At 36.6% G+C, this 18,839-nt stretch overlaps 1 protein-coding gene across 1 annotated transcript in view; it reads right to left on the bottom strand.

The window, feature by feature from the left end:
* LOC128657826 (chitin synthase chs-2-like) overlaps positions 1–18,839 on the bottom strand; it is a 122,099-nt gene that overhangs the window by 8,695 nt on the left and 94,565 nt on the right. Inside the window, exons 17-18 of the mRNA XM_053712247.1 lie at positions 16,355–16,572; positions 13,802–13,862 (exon numbers count right to left, since the gene is read on the bottom strand). Coding sequence (XP_053568222.1) covers positions 13,802–13,862; positions 16,355–16,572 — 279 coding nt within the window. The remainder of the gene's footprint in view (positions 1–13,801; positions 13,863–16,354; positions 16,573–18,839) is intronic.

The raw sequence follows: 18,839 nt of genomic DNA, 5'->3' as shown, positions 1-18,839 counted from the left end.
AATAATCCCACTAAAAGGTGAACTATTTAATACTAGCAATCATATCTATGAATTTTGTTTATAGACAGAAATGTATCCAAAAAAATTTAAATGTATCTAGGGTATTGGCATTCACTACCTCCTTTCGTAATGAGTTCCACAATTTTAATGCTCTTACAGTGAAAAAACATTTCAGTTGCAGGAGATTAAATCTCCTTTCCTCCAACCTTAAATTGTGACCTCTTGTCACAAACAATTTTCTTGAAATAAACAGAGCTTCTGCCATCTCTGTATATGGGCCTTGAATATATTTATATAAAGTAATCATGTCACCTCTCAAGCGCCTTTTTTCTAAAGAAAATAGACCCAGTTTGGCTAGCCTCTCCTCATAGCTTAAATTTTCCAATCCTTTTATTAGCTCTGTGGCCCTTCTCTGAACTTTTTCTAGTTCTGCAATATCTTTTTTTGCGATCGGTCCCCAGAACTGCAAGTGTTCACAGCTGTCTGACAGAATTACACTATATTGTCTTTCCTTTCATTTCGAGGAATATATTGAAGAGTACTGTAGAAAAAATCAGTCCAGTAAAGAACGCCTCTCAAAGCGGAATAAAAAGTCACAAATTGATTTGAAATCCAAATCAATTAAAAACACAAACATGTACCATCATAGGTATGGGGGAATAGAAGGAGATGAAAAAGTCTTACATGTTTCGGCAAAGTGTAGCCGTAATCATAGACATAGACAGGTGATACACTTATTTAAATAGTATAAATGTTACCCATTGGTTAATAAAAACACACACACCCTCCCCTTCCCTCCCTCTGAATTTCAAAGGAACCGTTTTAACTCCCTCACTGCCGGTACTCTAATAAGCATATAAATCAGAGTTTTTCAATTACAATATGGAATCTTAAAGTGCTCAATTATAAGGGTTACATATTTAAAGTGACATAGCTCACAATATATACATACTGTAGATAGATAGAGAACCTAGGAAGATAAATTACTATTTACACCCTTTATATATCAGGAATTTAATATCTAGGGTTATAATTCCAGAGTAATTGATTTAGCATACAGAGGCAAAAAATTTTTTTTTTACCCTAGTACATATTAATGCTTAACCTACTCTACTTTAGATCATAAATCACCATACTCTGTAAAACTCACTCTAAGTATATTAATACACTGATATAGAGATAATATCCTTAAATATTTCACACCTGTCTTAAACCAGTAGTAAATTTTACAGTTTGGGGGGGAATATATTTCTCATTCCCAAAAGTTAATGATATCGTTTTCTGAATTAAAACCATTTGGAGTAAGAGTGCACATTTTATTTATCCAACAATAAACTTCCTGTCTTGCTAGGATTGGCCATTTGTCACCACCCCTAGGGGGTCTTCTAATGGTCTCAATTGCATTCCATTCGAAATGACACACATTCCCATCATGACCATCTATGAAATGTCTTGATAATTCAGAACAATAGATACCATTTTTTATATATCCCAGATGCTCTCGTATTCTGGTACGGACATCACGGGTCGTCATCCCAATGTACTGTAATTTGTGGCAGGTACAACCAATTAAATAGATCACATAAGTTGTTGAACAATTAACACAGCCCTTGGTATTAAATATTTCATTGGTCCCATAAGAGCTAAAGCTTCGTCCTACTCTAATAACCTCACAGGCTTTACAATTTTTTCCACACTTATATGTTCCATTATGTGTTAGCCATGAACTCTGGCTTTTAGGGGTACGTAACTGGCTAGGTGATATCATATTACCCAGGGCTAAATTCCTTTTGTGTATAAACCTACAACCACCCTTCACCGTATCTTTGAGTAGATCATCCCCATAAAGTATAGGTTGATATATTTTAATAATGTTGCAAATTTGATAATACTGCATAGAATATTTTGTTACAAACAAGGGTTTCTTTTCTGTTGTGCCCCTAGAACGCCTGGGATGGCTATTGTATTTTAAAAGACTACTCTGGTCTCTTGTCTGGGTATCCTCAAGTGCTTTATTGATTATACTATTTGAGTAACCTCGACCTACTAATCTTTCTTGTAAGGATAAAGATTCTGAACCAAAAGTATCTTCCCTAGAGTTAATTCTCTTGGTTCTCAAGAATTGTCCCTTTGCAATTCCTCTAAATACATGTTTGGGATGTGAACTTAGTAAGTGAAGTAAAGAATTACCCGCAATGAGTTTACGATAGACATTGGTTTCTATCGTTTTTAAAGCACAATTAATAGTAAGTTCCATATCCAAAAAATTTATCTTTTCTTGTTGCCACTCATAGGTAAATTGAATTTCAGGGATACATGAATTAAGGTACCCAACAAAGCATTTGGCTTCATATTCAGTAAATGTACCTATAAAGATAAGATCATCAATAAACCTTTTATAATGTAGTATTTTCTCTGAGAAGGGGTTCACATGTCCTAGTAGGTACTTGTATTCAAGCCAGCCCATAAATAAGTTAGCATATGTGGGGACAAATTTAGCCCCCATAGTCGTACCTCTCATCTGGACATAATAAACTCCTTTGAAAAGAAAATAGTTATGCTCAAGAAGGAATTTGGTTGCTCTAATGATAAAATCCTTAGTATCATCTTCAAATTGTGTAAGCAAATTCAAAAAGAATTGCCCATGCCTCCAAGCCTAGTGAATGGGGTATCGAGGTATAGAGGGCTATGATATCCACTGTTAGCCAGCTCATACCCTCCACCACCTGCACAGTCTCCATCAGGTTGAGCATATGTGTTGTATCACGTAAAAAACTCAGAAGAGACATAACCATAGGTTGCAGTACACTATCTATTTACTCTGATAGATGTTCAAACAATAACCCAATACCTGCAACAATTGTCATCCTTTATATCCTCCAAACCTTTGTGGATCTTGGGCAGGTAGTGGAAGATAGGAACCACAGGGTTCACGATGTATAAAAAAATCAAACGTATCTTTATTGATAATGCTTTGATATAGGGCATCATCCAGAAGAGATCTGAGTTTCTCCTGAAACAGTCTAGTGGGATTATTGCTCAAAGCCTTATATAATATAGTGTCATTTAACTGACGTAGGGCTTCCAAGATATACATGTTTCTATCCTTAACCACAATGTTCCCGCCCTTATCGGATTGCTTAATCACTATTGACAAATTATTTTGTAGAGATACAATTGCTTCTCTTTCTTTTATAGTCAAATTTGAGTGATTAACTTGCGTGGTGTTGTCTAGAACATGTAAATCTTCCAAAACCCTTTTATGAAAACTTTCCAAAGCTTTACCTCTCGACTGTACAGGGTAAAACCTAGATCTATTTTTAAAGGTGGGGGGGTATGTAGATGTAGTGAGCTGGAATTCAAATTTTGTTCATTCTCCAAGGATTGGAGAGTAACTAAATCATACATATCTTTAAAAGATGAAAGTGATTCAATATTACAAACATTGTCAATTTCCTGACATTAAGTCTTCACTAGAAACACCCTCGTCCCTGAAATGTCTACGTAGAGTTAAATTATGGACAAATTTGTTCAAATCTAGGATGGTCTGGAAGAGATCGAACTTCCTGGTAGGACAAAAGCCCAAACCAAGGTTTAATACTCTAGTCTCAATTTCACTTAAACAATGTTGGGAAACCCATTGGAAACCAATGGGTAACATGTATACTGTTTAAACCAATGGGTAACATTTATACTGTTTAAACCAATGGGTAACATTTATACTGTTTAAATAAGTGTATCACCTGTATGAGCTTATGTCTATGATTACGGCTCTACACTTTGCCGAAACATGTAAGACTTTTTCATCTCCTTCTATTCCCCCATACCTATGATGGTACCCGTGTGTGTTTTTAATTGATTTGGATTTCAAATAAATTTGTGACTTTTTATTCCGCTTTGAGAGGCGTTCTTTACTGGACTGATTTTTTCTACATTATTGAGGAGGGAGAGGAGCCTTCCTGTCTTACAACCGCCTTGCAGCCGTGGGTTACTGATTTTGTCCTGGTTGAAGTGGGGTTACGGAGGCAAACAGAGCTGCGAGATGCTTCACTGACAGCTGGCAGAGGATTACATCACCCGGAAGCGACAATCAGACAAGCTGTGCGACCTCGAGGAGGTACAGTGCACTATTTGGAGGAACACTTGGATTGGAATTCATCAGATGAACCGGAGCGTAAGGGGTAGGGTTGGCTAAATGCCACAGTCCCCCGCCGGTCGGATGATACAAAGATTCAAAGAGTGGTGAGTCAGACGCTGTTATCTGTTTTGCCTCCCGTTACTTGTATTAACCCCTCCAGTGACTTCAGAATATACACAATTCCCGGCACTTATACCATTACATAGGAGAATCTTACTGCTCTTGCTTATATTGAAGAGTACTGTCTCAGGATATCCCTTCAGGAACGGAAATATCCTTCCATTATTGAATGAACTTTGAGTCTCTATTGTGTTTCACATTTATGTTACATTCTTAAATGTAGATTGCCATACTCTGAAGTAATATTGTATGTCAGTCTTTGATTTAGTTTTGTTTCTTAGTATTAGGAGATGGATGTGGTCTTGCATGTGAGTACCTAAGCAGTAGCCATACAGGCCCTAAAGTGACAGTAAACTGTCTGAGATGCTGATGCCCCATGTTTCTGGTGAGCCTTCAGGCTCACCAGAAACACAAGTTATGAAGCAGCCACCGCTGCTCCATAACCTGCCCGCTTGCTCTGAGGCCATGGACAGACATCGCCGAAAATCAACCCGATCCAATACGATCAGGTTGATTGACACCCCCTGCTGGCGGCCGATTGGTCGCGAATCTGCAGGGGCGGCGTTGTACCAGCAGTTCACAAGAACTGCTGGTGCAATGATAATTGCCGACGGCTTATGCTGTCATCATTTATCGATGTGCGGCGGACATGGTTCGCTATAGCGGATCATGTCCGTCCACACAATGATAAATGGACCCCCCTCTGTATGTATATAACAAAAAAACTCTCCAATATACTTTCATTATTTATTTTGTACCATTTTCCTGTTATTTCCTTCTGAAATTGTGAGCTTTTCAGTTCCTGTTAGAAATGGAAATGCAGAACACTGCTATATTCCACACAGCCATTGGCTGCACACTCTAGTGACATATTTATAACTGTCCCTAATTAGCCACAGCAGAGAAGGTAACCTAAGTTACAACATGGCAGCTCCCGTTGTTTTATAGACACTAAAACTTTACACTTGTTTTGTCAATATTTAACCCCTCAATGACCACAGCACTTTTCCATTTTCTGTCCGTTTGGGACCAAGGCTATTTTTACATTTCTGCTGTGTTTTTTGTTTAGCTGTAATTTTCCTCTTACTCATTTACTGTACCCACACATATTATATACCATTTTTCTCGCCATTAAATGGACTTTCTAAAGATACCATTATTTTCATCATATCTTATAATTTACTATAAAAAAGATTACAAAATATGAGGAAAAAATGGAAAAATAACACTTTTTCTAACTTTGACCCCCAAAATTTGGTACACATCTACAACCACCAAAAAACACCCATGCTAAATAGTTTCTAAATTTTGTCCTGAGTTTAGAAATACCAAATTTTTACATGTTATTTGCTTTTTTTGCAAGTTATAGGGCAATAAATACAAGTAGCACTTTGCTATTTCCAAACCACTTTTTTTCAAAATTAGCGCTAGTTACATTGGGACACTGATATCTTTCAGGAATCCCTGAATATCCCTTGACATGTATATTTTTTTTTTTAGAAGACATCCCAAATTATTGATCTAGGCCCATTTTGGTATATTTCATGCCACCATTTCACCGCCAAATACGATCAAATAAAAAAAATTCTCACTGAAATTATTTACAAGCAGCTTGTGCAATTATGGCACAAATTTCATGCCACCATTTCACCGCCAAATGCGGGAAAATAAAAAAAAAAATGTTCACTTTTTCACAAACTTTAGGTTTCTTACTGAAATTATTTACTTATATTTCTTTTTAGTAGACAACCCAAAGTATTGATCTAGGCACATTTTGGTATATTTCATGCCACCATTTTACCGCCAAATGCGATCAAATAAAAAAAATCGTTAACTTTTTCACAAACTTTAGGTTTCTCACTGAAATTTTTTACAAACAGCTTGTGCAATTATGGCACAAATTGTTGTAAATGCTTCTCTGGGATCCACTTTGTTCAGAAATAGCAGACATATATGGCTTTGGTGTTGCTTTTTGGTAATTAGAAGGCCGCTAAATGCTGCTGCGCATCACACGTGTATTATGTCTAGCAGTGAAAGGGTTAATTAGGGAGCTTGTAGGGTTAATTTTAACTTTAGTGTAGAGATCAGCCTCCCACCTGACACATCATACCTCCTGATCCCTCCCAAACTGCTCTCTTCCCTCCCCCACCCCACAATTCTCCCTGCCATCTTAAGTACTGGCAGAAAGTCTGCCAGTACTAAAATAAAAGGTATATTTACATATGCTGCTGTGTAGGATCCCCCCTTAGCCCCCAACCTCCCTGATCCCCCCAAACAACTCTCTAAAGCTCCCCTTCTACCTTATTGGGAGCAGCTGTATGCCAGTACCCAGTTTACCAAAAGATACATTTTTTTGATTTTTTTATGTTTGCCGTAGTGTAGCTCCCCCCCCCAAAGACAACCCCCCACCCCCTCCCAGATCACTTAGATGTAATTTTAATCAGTTCCCTTCCCCCTCTCTCCCACTTCTAGCTACTCAATTTTTCCGTAGTGTAGCCGTTCCTACCCTCTCCCTCCCCGTGCACGCGCCAGCCGCCCCCCATGCACGCACATCCATGCGTGCCCCCGACGACCACGCCATCGATGTCCGGTGCAGAGAGGACCACAGAATAGTTATTGCAGGATGCCTCGATATCGAGGTATCACTGCAATAACCCGAAAGCGTCTGGAAGCGATCAGGATCGCTTCCACCGCTTTCCAAGACCGACGACGTGCAGGGTACGTCCTCGGTTGTTAACTGTGTTTTTTGTGAGGACGTACCCTGCACGTCGTCAGTCATTAAGGGGTGAAACAACTAATTTAAAAAATACATCTACATGTTTTTCTTAGACTAATATTTTCTTTGAATGCACCATACTTCAAATATTATTATTTTTTTATTGCAGTGGGGGCACTTACATATATAATAGTAGTGTCTGGCTATTTTACATAGTGTATAGATAAGATATAGTAGTACTGCTATAATTAAAGTAATTGTTTTATTGCATTGGGGGTATTATACTGATACTGAGTTGTCTCCTGCCTTCCCTAGCTCACAGGTAGGCGTTTATTCCAATATTTCAAAGTTTACACCAAAACACAGTACACAATACCATAAATCCCATTGTTTGTGTCAGAGAGCCCAACAACAAACAACTTGATATTATATTATTCTATAATAAAGTTGTTAGTCAGAGGGTGCTATGTTTCCTGCTGCTACCATCACCACCATTAGTACCACTACCACTAGCACCAGAGTCTGTGTCTGCTTCTACTTGTCTAATGAGCGGAAGTTGGACAAGCACTGTTATCTGTGCTTCACAGAGTTATCTATCATTTTCAAGGCCATTGTCTGCTGCTCTCTCAAAAAAGCTAGAGGAGCAACAGGGTAATTTTCAGTATCTGCGTGGCAGGCAAACCTATGCCCACCTGGAGTAGGAGATATGCAGGGCCCACCACTACTAGGACTAGTAGAAATAAGGTTGTCTAAGTCCACCCATAAAAGTAAAGCAGACAATGAGGGAAACTGACGGTGTAGGTGCTGAATTGGCTCCAAGAATAGTAGTAGGATCGGGGTCAGAGGTTACCAAGAAGCCTCCATGTAGATGCCAGCTCTTTAAACAGTCTACTAATGTGAGTATTTAAATCAAGTGTGCCTAGATCGGGATCTACCAGTAGATCGCAATTCTGCTGGATAAGTGCACATTTCCCTCTCAGCCAGTAGTGATAGCACAAGCTCAAGTTAAAGAAAATGCAAAAATGTGTTTTGCACAAGTATATTCTGCACCAATTATGGGCTAGATTACAAGTGGAGTGCTAATTTATCGTGCCCCTGTAAATGGGCAATTTCGGCCGTTTACAGACACGCGATAAATAACCAGCCATTACAAGTGGCTGGTGATTGCTACCGCGAGCTTGCTGTAGCAATTAGTGCTCAGAAAATTAACCAGAGATCAGATCTCTGGTTAATTTTCTAAATGTCTTTCAATTGGGACCAAAATACAGTGGTGTGATTTTTTAAAAATAAAAAACAATGATCATTTTTATTTTTTTTAAATATAACTGTAAGAAGCAGTTATAAGAGGTTAAAGTTGGCGGGTGTGAAGTTTTAGAAAATAAACTGCACTGAAAAGTGCCTTTACTTTGCGGTCTATGGGGACGGTGTGTTTTCTGTAAGTACTGTATATACATATAAACACATAAATATATATGTATATATTCATATATATTTCTATTTGCTGCCCGGCTTACCCCCTTCAATGTGCTTGTTCTCAAGCTGTATCTGACGGCATGAGAATGAGGCTTCCATTGGAGCCTATGGAAGTGCGCTCTCGTGAGTGCAATGCTTCCGTGCAATTCGAACGCGAAGTCGCGTTCACTTTGAGTCTAACTTGTAATAGCAATGCACATTTGCATGCACTGGTATTACTAAATTGAGCGCAAATGTCGATTTTGCAAAAGCGATATTTTGCGCTCCACTTATAATCTAGCCCTATATGTCATCAATTAAAACATGGTGATTCAGCGCAGAAATATTAGTCCCTGTGATAAATGAAGAAGAAGCTCAGCTTTTCTTATGCTTAGCACATGCATAAGTAAATCACACTGACAATTGTCACAAAAAAGTAACTGTAGTGTCCCTTTAATAATACGTCATCTGCAAAGAGTCTGATTTTATATGTGATGGGACTTTTGCTTTTCCATATGTACTAGTATTTCTATAGTTAGAACAAACAACATATGCTGTTAATAATAGGGAAAGAATAATTTAAAACACAATCGGCGAGATTACGAGTTTTGCGTTATCCTTAAAAAGCAGCATTAAGGGGTATTACAAGTTTGGCAGGTAGCGGCTCACCGCTCACTTTTCTTCCACGACTTTTCCATACCACAAATCCCCTTACGTCAATTGTGTATCCTATCTTTTCTATGGGATTTGCCTAACGCTGGTATTACAAGTCTTGGAAGAAGTGAGCAGTAGACCCTCTCCTGGCAAGACTTCTAAAGCATTTAAAAGTCAGTAGTTAAGAGTTTTATGGGCTAATGCCGGAACATAAAACTCTTAACTAAAGTGCTAAAAGTACACTAACACCCAAAAACGACATATTAACCCCTAAACCGAGGACCCCCCACATCGCAAACACTATAATAGATATTTGTAACCCCTAATCTGCCGACCGGACATAGCCGCCACCTACATTATACTTATGAACCCCTAATCTGCTGCCCCTAACATCGCTGCAACCTACATTATATTTATTAACCACTAATCTGCCGCCCCCAACATCGCCGCAACTTAACTACACTTATTACCCCTAATCTGCTGACCGGACATCGCCGCTACTTTAATAAATGTATTAACCCCTAAACCGCCACTCTCCCACCTCGTAAACACTAGTTAATTTTTATTAACCTCTAATCTGCCTGCCCTAACATCGCCGACACCTACTTACATTTATTAACCCCTAATCTGCCACCACCAACGTCGCCGCTACTATAATAAAGTTATTAACCCTAACACCCCCCTAATTTAAATATAATTTAAATACATCTAAATAAAATAACTACAATTAAATAAATTATTCCTATTTAAAACTAAATAATACTTACCTGTAAAATAAACCATAAGATAGCTACAATATAATTAATAATTACATTGTAGCTATCTTATGATTTATTTTAATTTTACTGGCAACTTTGTATTTATTTTAACTAGGTACAATAGTTATTAAATAGTTATTAACTATTTAATAACTACCTAGCTAAAATAAGTACAAAATTACCTGTAAAATAAATCCTAACCTAAGTTACAATTACACCTAACACTACACTATCATTAAATAAATTACCTAAACTACCTACAATTAAATACAATAAACTAAATTACGGAAAAAAAACAACACTAAATTGCAAAAAAAAATAAACACTAAATTACAGAAAATAAAAAAAATTACAAGAAGTTTAAACTAATTACACCTAATCTAAGCCCCCTAATAAAATAAAAAAGCCCCCCAAAATAATAAAAAGCCCTACCCTATACTAAATTATAAATAGCCCTTAAAAGGGCCTTTTGCGGGGCATTGCCCCAAAGTAATTAGCTCTTTTATCTGTAAAAAAAACAATACAATACCCACCCCCAACATTATAACCCACCACCCACACACCCCTACTCTAAAACCCACCCAATACCCCCTTAAAAAAAACTAACACTACCCCATTGAAGATCACCCTACCGTGAGCCGTCTTCACCCAGCCGGGCACCAGTGGTCATCCGATCCATCCAGAAGTCTTCGTCCGATGGGCCAGAAGAGGACATCCAGACCGGCAGAAGTCTTCATCCTATCCGGGCAGAAGAGGACATCCGGACCTGGAGAAGGCTTCATCCAAGCGGCATCTTCTATCTTCATCCATCCGACGAGGAACGACTCCATCTTGAAGACCTACGGCACGGAACATCCTTCTAGGCCGACGAACAAACTACGAATGACGGTTCCTTTAAAAGACGTCATCCAAGATGGCATCCCTTGAATTCCGATTGGCTGATAGGATTCTATCAGCCAATCGGAATTAAGGTAGGTAAAATCTGATTGGTTGATGCTATCAACCAATCGGATTGAAGTTCAATCTGACTGGCTGATTGGATCAGCCAATAGAATCAATCAATAGAATCAATCAATAGAATCAATCGGAATTCAAGGGTCGCCATCTTGGATGACGTCATTTAAAGGAACCGTCATTTGTTGTTAGTTCTTCGGCCTAGAAGGATGTTCCGCGCCGGAGGTCTTCAAGATGGAGTCGTTCCTCGTCGGATGGATGAAGATAGAAGATGCCGCTTGGATGAAGCCTTCTCCCGGTTCGGATGTCCTCTTCTGCCCGGATAGGATGAAGACTTCTGCCGGTCTGGATGTCCTCTTCTGGCCCATCGGATGAAGACTTCTGGACAGATCGGATGACCACTGGTGCCCGGCTGGGTGAAGACGGCTTACGGTAGGGTGATCTTCAATGGGGTAGTGTTAGGTTTTTTTAAGGGGGTATTGGGTGGGTTTTAGAGTAGGGGTGTGTGGGTGGTGGGTTGTAATTTTGGGGGGGTATTGTATTCTTTTTTTTACAGGTAAAAGAGCTGATTACTTTGGGGTAATGCCCCGCAAAATGCTCTTTTAAGGGCTATTTGTAATTTAGTATAGGGTAGGGCTTTTTATTATTTTGGGGGGCTTTTTTATTTTATTAGGGGGCTTAGATTAGGTATAAATAGTTTAAAGTTCTTGTAATTTTTTTATTTTCTGTAATTTAGTGTTTATTTTTTTCTGTAATTTAGTGGGGTTTTTTTTGTAATTTAGTTTATTGTATTTAATTGTAGGTAGTTTAGGTAATTTATTTAATGATAGTGTAGTGTTAGGTGTAATTGTAACTTAGGTTAGGATTTATTTTACAGGTAATTTCGTACTTATTTTAGCTAGGTAGTTATTAAATAGTTAATAACTATTTAATAACTATTGTACCTATTTAAAATAAATACAAAGTTGCATGTAAAATAAAAATAAATCATAAGATAGCTACAATGTAATTATTAATTATATTGTAGCTATTTTATGGTTTATTTTACAGGTAAGTATTTAGTTTTAAATAGGAATAATTTATTTAATTGTAGTTATTTTATTTAGATGTATTTAAATTATATTTAAATTAGGGGGTTGTTAGGGTTAGGGTTAGACTTAGGTTTAGGGGTTAATAACTTTATTATAGTAGCGGCGACGTTGGTGGTGGCAGATTAGGGGTTAATAAATGTAAGTAGGTGTCGGCGATGTTAGGGCAGGCAGATTAGAGGTTAATAAAAATTAACTAGTGTTTGTGAGGCGGGAGTGCGGCGGTTTAGGGGTTAATACATTTATTAAAGTAGCGGCGATGTCCGGTCGGCAGATTAGGGGTTAATAAGTGTAGTTAGGTTGCGGCGATGTTGGGGGCGGGAGATTAGGGGTTAAAGGGACAGTTCACCCAAAAACTTTCTCCCCTTTAAATTATTCCCAATGATCCTTTTTACCTGCTAGAGTGTATTAAATTAGTTGCAAGTAACTCCTTTACTCATATTTCAGCATTTGAAATAGCTGATTTAGCTTGTGGTTTCCCAACCTATACTGAAAGTTTTGATACTGGCGTATATGCTATTGACAAGCCTAAGTAAACACAGCCAGCAGAATAGATTACACCCTCAGTGGGGGCATGATAGTTAAGTAATAAAATGATAATTTTCCATTGTTCTCTCTATGTATTGAGCTTTGGTGTTCCAGACAAATATAAGATAAGGAAGCAAGTCTGTGTACATGAAACTGATAACATAATGAGATCTGATATTACCTGAAGCTCAACCCATTGTAATAGGCTGTGGTTTCAAAGGACAAAACCAGCTACTTCAGATACACAAATAAACCCGAAAATGCAATTTCTCAAATATTTTATACTCTACAGTTGGTATAACAAGTCATTTAAAATACATTTATGGAAAAACAATTTTACAGTGTGCTGTCCCTTTATTAACTATAATGTAGGCGTCGGCGATGTTGGGGGCAGCAGATTAGGGGTTCATAAGTATAATGTAGGTGGCGGCGGTGTCCGGAGCGGCAGATTAGGGGTTAATAGTATAATGCAGGTGTCGGCGATGTCGGGGACGGCAGATTAGGGGTTAATAAGTGTAAGATTAGGAGTGTTTAGACTCGGGGTTCATGTTAGGGTGTTAGGTGTAGACTTAGAAAGTATTTTCCCATAGGAAACAATGCGGCTGCGTTAGAAGCTGGACGCTGCTTTTTTGCAGGTGTTAGGTTTTTTTTCAGCCGTCTCAGCCCCATTGTTTCCTATGGGGAGATCGTGCACGAGCACGTTTTAGCCAGCTTACCGCTAAAGTAAGCAACGCTGGTATTACAGTGAGAAGTGGAGCTAAATTTGCTCAACGCTCACTTTTCTGAGGCTAACGCAGCCATTCAGAAAACTTGTAATACCAGCGTTGTCTTAAGTGAGCAGTGGATAAAAAAGGCTCATTAGCACCGCAAGTCTTTACCGACAAAACTCGTAATCTGGCAGAATGTTCTTTTACTCTCACTGAGGGTTCGTTATATAATTTAAAAACTTGAGTGATACATCTATCACTGAATCCAAAATGGAAAAAGTTAGAGGAAAGCAATGTCCAATCCACTCTATCGAAAGCTTTTTCTGACTTTAGGGATTGTACCAAGCATTGGATGTTCTGTGTTTTTTTAATTAGTTAGCAGCATCATTTTAATGGTGTCTTGTCTCGTTTCCCAGGACAAACCCCAATTGATCTTTATAGATAAAAGCAGGTAAAAATGTATTCAGCCTTTTAGCTAGGATTTTGGCATCTACATTTCAAAAGATGATTTTTTTTGGCCAATCTGAGGTTCTTTCCGGTTTATTACTGTTATATGCGCTGATTTATCTGGCGTAAAGAATCCGCCATCATCAAGAGAATTGAAAAGGGTAACTAAGTAGGATGGGAGTATATCTGTAAAAAATATAATAACAGTAGATATTTCTGAGAAAGTAATATTTACTCACCTCTCTTTTTATCTTGCCTTCAGTTTCTTGGTAAGCAATGAAATGAATCAAAGTATAGATTCTGCAAAGTTAAAAAAGCAAACTTTAAAATGTGCTTACTGCAGTTGGTTTGAGCCAGAGAGCAAACACTTTAGATAATGGTAATTTATGAAAAGTTTCAATATTGCATACAAGAGATATCAGAAGACATCCCACTGGAAGTGATAGATACTAAAATGTTAATTTTCAATTGCTATTTCTAATTATAGATCTTTGTGTATACAGATAAAGATAAGATAAGGGAACCTTTGTGTGTAAAGACATTGATAAGATAAGTTCTGCTCTCCCTGCACATTTCGCCCCTTTAAACAGGTTGTGGTTTTAAAAAGAAAAAAAATGGCTTTTTCATACATAAAAGTAAAGGAGTAATTTCCAATATACATTTAATACTCTGCAGCTTGTAAAACAAGTTATTGGCAAACACATTTTGGGGAAACCAATATTAAATGTTTGCTTATAATATCCATTTTTATGCCTTAATGTGTGATGTCTCTGATTTAAACTACTGTGTATTTGACTTTGAAATATTTTGTTTTGTTTTAAAATTGAACAATTTAAACTGTATAGTAGTGCGTTTGGCATAAAATTAAAATAAAGTTCACAAGTTTTCTTTAAAGTTACAGTGTACACAGACTACGGGCTGATAAGAGTTTATTGTATTTGAAGCAAATGCGGGAATACAATTTAAAAAAGGTCCAATCTTTCTTTCTTTCCCACCCCCACTAGGAGGCAGCTTTTTTATACACATTGTTTACATAGTGTTTCTAAAGCAATTACTTCAGTATTGACATTTTTAGTATAAGTAGGGGTTTCAAAAGGAAAAGCACATATTTAAAATAGAAAAAGGAGTTATTACACCTAAGCAGGTTAAATAGATCATTGTGAACCCAACATTTTTTTTTCATGATTTAGATAGAGCATGCAATTTTAAGCAACTTTTCAATATATTTTTATCTAATTTGCTTTGTTCTCTTGCTATTCTTTGTTGATAAGAATACCTAGGTAGACTCAGGAGCAGCAAAGCACTGATTGGTGGCTGCACATATATGCCTCTTCTCATTGGCTCACCTGATGTATTCAGTTAGCTACCTGTAGTTCATTGCTGCTCCTTCAACAAAGGATACTAAGGGAACAAAGCACATTTTATATTAGAAGTAAATTGGAAAGTTGTCTAAAATTGAGTGCTCTGTCTGAATCATGAAAACATTTTTTTTAGTTTTATGTCCCTTTAAAGGGATTTACATTTTATAGTACAGTGTTAAACCATTTGTCTAATATACTTTCATTAAAAATCCTTTTTACAAATCATGAGGCATTACAATTTTTCTTTCCACCTTGTACAACAGCAGCTTGCAGATAACACTGTAGTAGCTTTTAAAGCAAGCAACCCTCTCTAGACCAGTGTAGGCAAACCTTGGCATTTCAGATGTTTAAGAACCACATTTACCATAATGCTTAGGCACGTTGAACGCCAGTTGAGCATCATGGGAAAATGTAGTTCTGAAACATCTGGAGTGCCAAGGTTCACCATCACTGCTCTAGACCAATGAGCATTAGAAGAGGCGGGAGGCAAAGGCACAATCTCATGAACTGTAGCTGTATCTGCAGCTGGTCATGTGCAATCTGGTGAATGAATTTTAGTACCTTACAACTCTTAACAGTAGATTTAAAAAAAAGAATACGAGACATGATTACGTTATTTTAGTATAAAATGTGTAAATATCAGTGGCATATTTAGGTTTTGTGCTGCCCTAGGCACTTACAATTCTGCTGCCCCCCATCTTCCCCAGGATTTAGGTATTTTTTTTGGTCATAATATTTTTTGGTCAGGGTGCAACGTTACTTTGATTCCATGGCATTATCATAGTAAATGTTAATGCTCAAGTGCACATGTGTGCATATGTGTGTGTAGTGAGTGTGTGTGTTTATGTTGTGTGTGCGTGTATTTGTGTATGTAGTGAGATTTAAAAAGCGCTGCCCCCCAAATCTGCCTCCCCAGGCAAGTGCCTTGCTTGCCTAGTACAAAATATGCCCCTAGTTAATATATATATTACAGATATATAGATATATAGCTATATATATATATATAGATAAATAGATAGATAGATAGATAGATAGAGAGCTAGATAGATAGATAGATAGATAGATAGATAGATAGATATATATATTTATATATATATATATATATATATATATATATATATATATATATATATATAGAGAGAGAGAGAGAGAGAGAGAGAGAGAGAGAGAGAGAGAGAGAGAGAGAGAGAGAGAGAGAGAGAGAGAGAGAGAGAGAGAGATAGATAGATAGATAGATAGATAGACAGATAGATAGCTATATATAGATAGATAGATAGATAGATAGATAGATAGATAGATAGATAGATGATAGATAGATATAGATATATATATGTTTTTAATAGAAAAAAACGTTAAGTAGAATGACTTTTGCATGATTAATTAACGACGGTTAGTGATGTACTATTTCCTTATGAGTATTTGCAAACGTACCTGTGATAGAGAAGTGCGCCAAACTGTAATAGAATTAAGATGGCAAATGATATCAAGAACATAAATCCAATGGGTTCCACAGGCAATGTTTCTAAATCTGAAACGGTTCCATTGACAAACATTTTGGGTATTTGTATGTTTATTGTAGAGCCAGTTTTTTGCAAAAAGAAAGTAGCCACAATCCACAACAGATTGATCATGAAAAACACAACGGTTACCTGTAGGGATAATAAAAATAAAAGTAAATAAACAAAAATGTCATTTATCATTAGATAACAGAAAAATGGATAAAAAAAAAAAAAGTTTAATGAACTTTTAAACAAAATAGGTATTGGAAAAAATGCATTGAATGTATCTATGTATTTATAGTTACTACAAAAATATAATTTGAATTGTATTAATTAAACATGTATGACATAATCTAGATTTATAAAATAAAGCAATCCTATTACAATTCTCTATGCCTGTATACATATTGATATGTCACCTACTGTACCTCTTCATATGGGTTATGTAATGTTCAGTAAATAGTTTGTTGTTAGATTATGGGTAGGAAATGGAATGTTATCCGGATGGAAAAAGTCTGATATTTACATTACATTTCAAAAACCTACTATGACATAGGGGTGTGTAGATTTTTTTTATGCATCCACTGTTTCACAGAATTTAAAAATATTGTATAATCAACAATTCACTACAAACTGTATATTTATCAATTTTTATTAGTATCTTACTGACTTTTTTAATGGGGTGTGCATTGATTATTACTTAAATATGACTAAACTGTAGTCAAAAGGCAGACAAAATGTTTCCTTATTAATAAATAAATTGCTATATAAATTGTTATATATAGGATCAATACATATGTTGGATCTTTAAAATATAACCTTGATTCATATTGTTAAAAAATGTTTTATTGTGTCAACAAAAGAACCAAGACATAAATGAACTGCATTGTAAATAATCTTTTTATTCAATATTGTTTAAACTGTCACTTGCTAGAAAAATACACAGTTTAGCAAATCCTGAGAAATCCAGGCACACTTTGAACCCCTTTTTGATTAAAGGGACATTGAACCCAAATTATTAGTGATTCAGATAGAGCATGCAATTGTAATTGTAAGCAACTTTCTAATTTACTCCTATTATCAATTTTTCTTCATTCCCTTGCTATCTTTATTTGAAAAAGAAGGCATCTAAGCTTTTTTTTTTTTGGTTCAGACTGTGGTCAGCACTTTTTTAATGGTGGATTAATTCATTCACCAATCAGCAAGAACAACCCAGGTTGTTCCCAAAAATGGGCATCTAAACTTACATTCTTGCATTTCAAATAAAGATACCAAGAGAATTAAGAAAATTTGATAATAGGAGTAAATTAGAAAGTTGCTTAAAATTACATGCTCTATCTGAATCACAAAAGAAAAAATGTGGGTTAAGTGTCCCTTTAAGCTTAACTTTTCCCATTTGAGTCTCAATCACAAGGCACTTGATAAGTCATCAAAAGGGGATTTTGGACATCTTTGCAGCTATCTTGCCCATGTGCTAAACATGGCAATGGCCAGAGGAGACATTGTACAGGTGTATTAAATACATGGTATCAATTCATCACTATTACATAGGCTGTATACAGTGGATGGGGCACAGATTTATAAATGCATAGGTTCATATACATACTGTATGAATATGTCTTGAGTATGTGATATAATGTACAGATAAGGGTATCTGCAGGAAAAGTCACATTAGGACCCCAACGTCTACAAATGCAATTTTTGATTCTAAATTGAACTTGTGTCTTCATAACCTGGTTTGAAAATGTTTAAACTTTTACTTCTACTGTTTTTACAAATATTTACTTCTATTGTTTGTTAAAGAACCATTTCTATTTGGGCATGTTCTTAAAACAAGATGGTGACAACGGGTTTCTACTAAGACTGAAATCTGACCTTTAAGAGAACTGGATTATAAACCTTTCTTAAGGCTGTCCTGAAGAAATTCAAGAATTTTGAGAATTCTAAAAGAATTCCAAATGTATCCCTTGGTTTTCACGAGTAAAAAAAGGTTTTCCAAACCTTATAGTAGATACACCTAGTGACAGGTTTTCAATCTCCTAATCATAAAGACCTCTTTGTGAAAGGATTAGGAGTTCAATCACCAGGCTGACAAATTCAGTTTTGAGGTCATAAGCTAGAAGATCTTTCCTGAGAGGAAGACGCCAAGGTGGGCTAGAAGATATTTGATTCAGGTCTGTATACCAAGTCCTGGAAAACCATGACAGACCAATCACAATTGCTTATGTTTGTTTCTGTTTGACTTTAGCTATCACCCAGGATAGCACCACAAATGGAGGAAAAAGATTAATGAGATTGAAAGACCATATAACCACTAGTGCATCTATAAGCTCTGCCTGATGGTCTCAAGACTTGGCAAAATAGCGTAGCATAGAAATGTGTGGTTCAGGCAAGAAGGCATGATGTCTATCTCTGGT

The sequence above is a fragment of the Bombina bombina genome, chromosome 4 (assembly GCF_027579735.1).
Source record: "Bombina bombina isolate aBomBom1 chromosome 4, aBomBom1.pri, whole genome shotgun sequence".
NCBI classification, from domain to species: Eukaryota; Metazoa; Chordata; class Amphibia; order Anura; family Bombinatoridae; genus Bombina; species Bombina bombina.
Note: the sequence above shows the minus strand (reverse complement) of the source record. Positions and strands in the feature narration are given on the sequence as shown.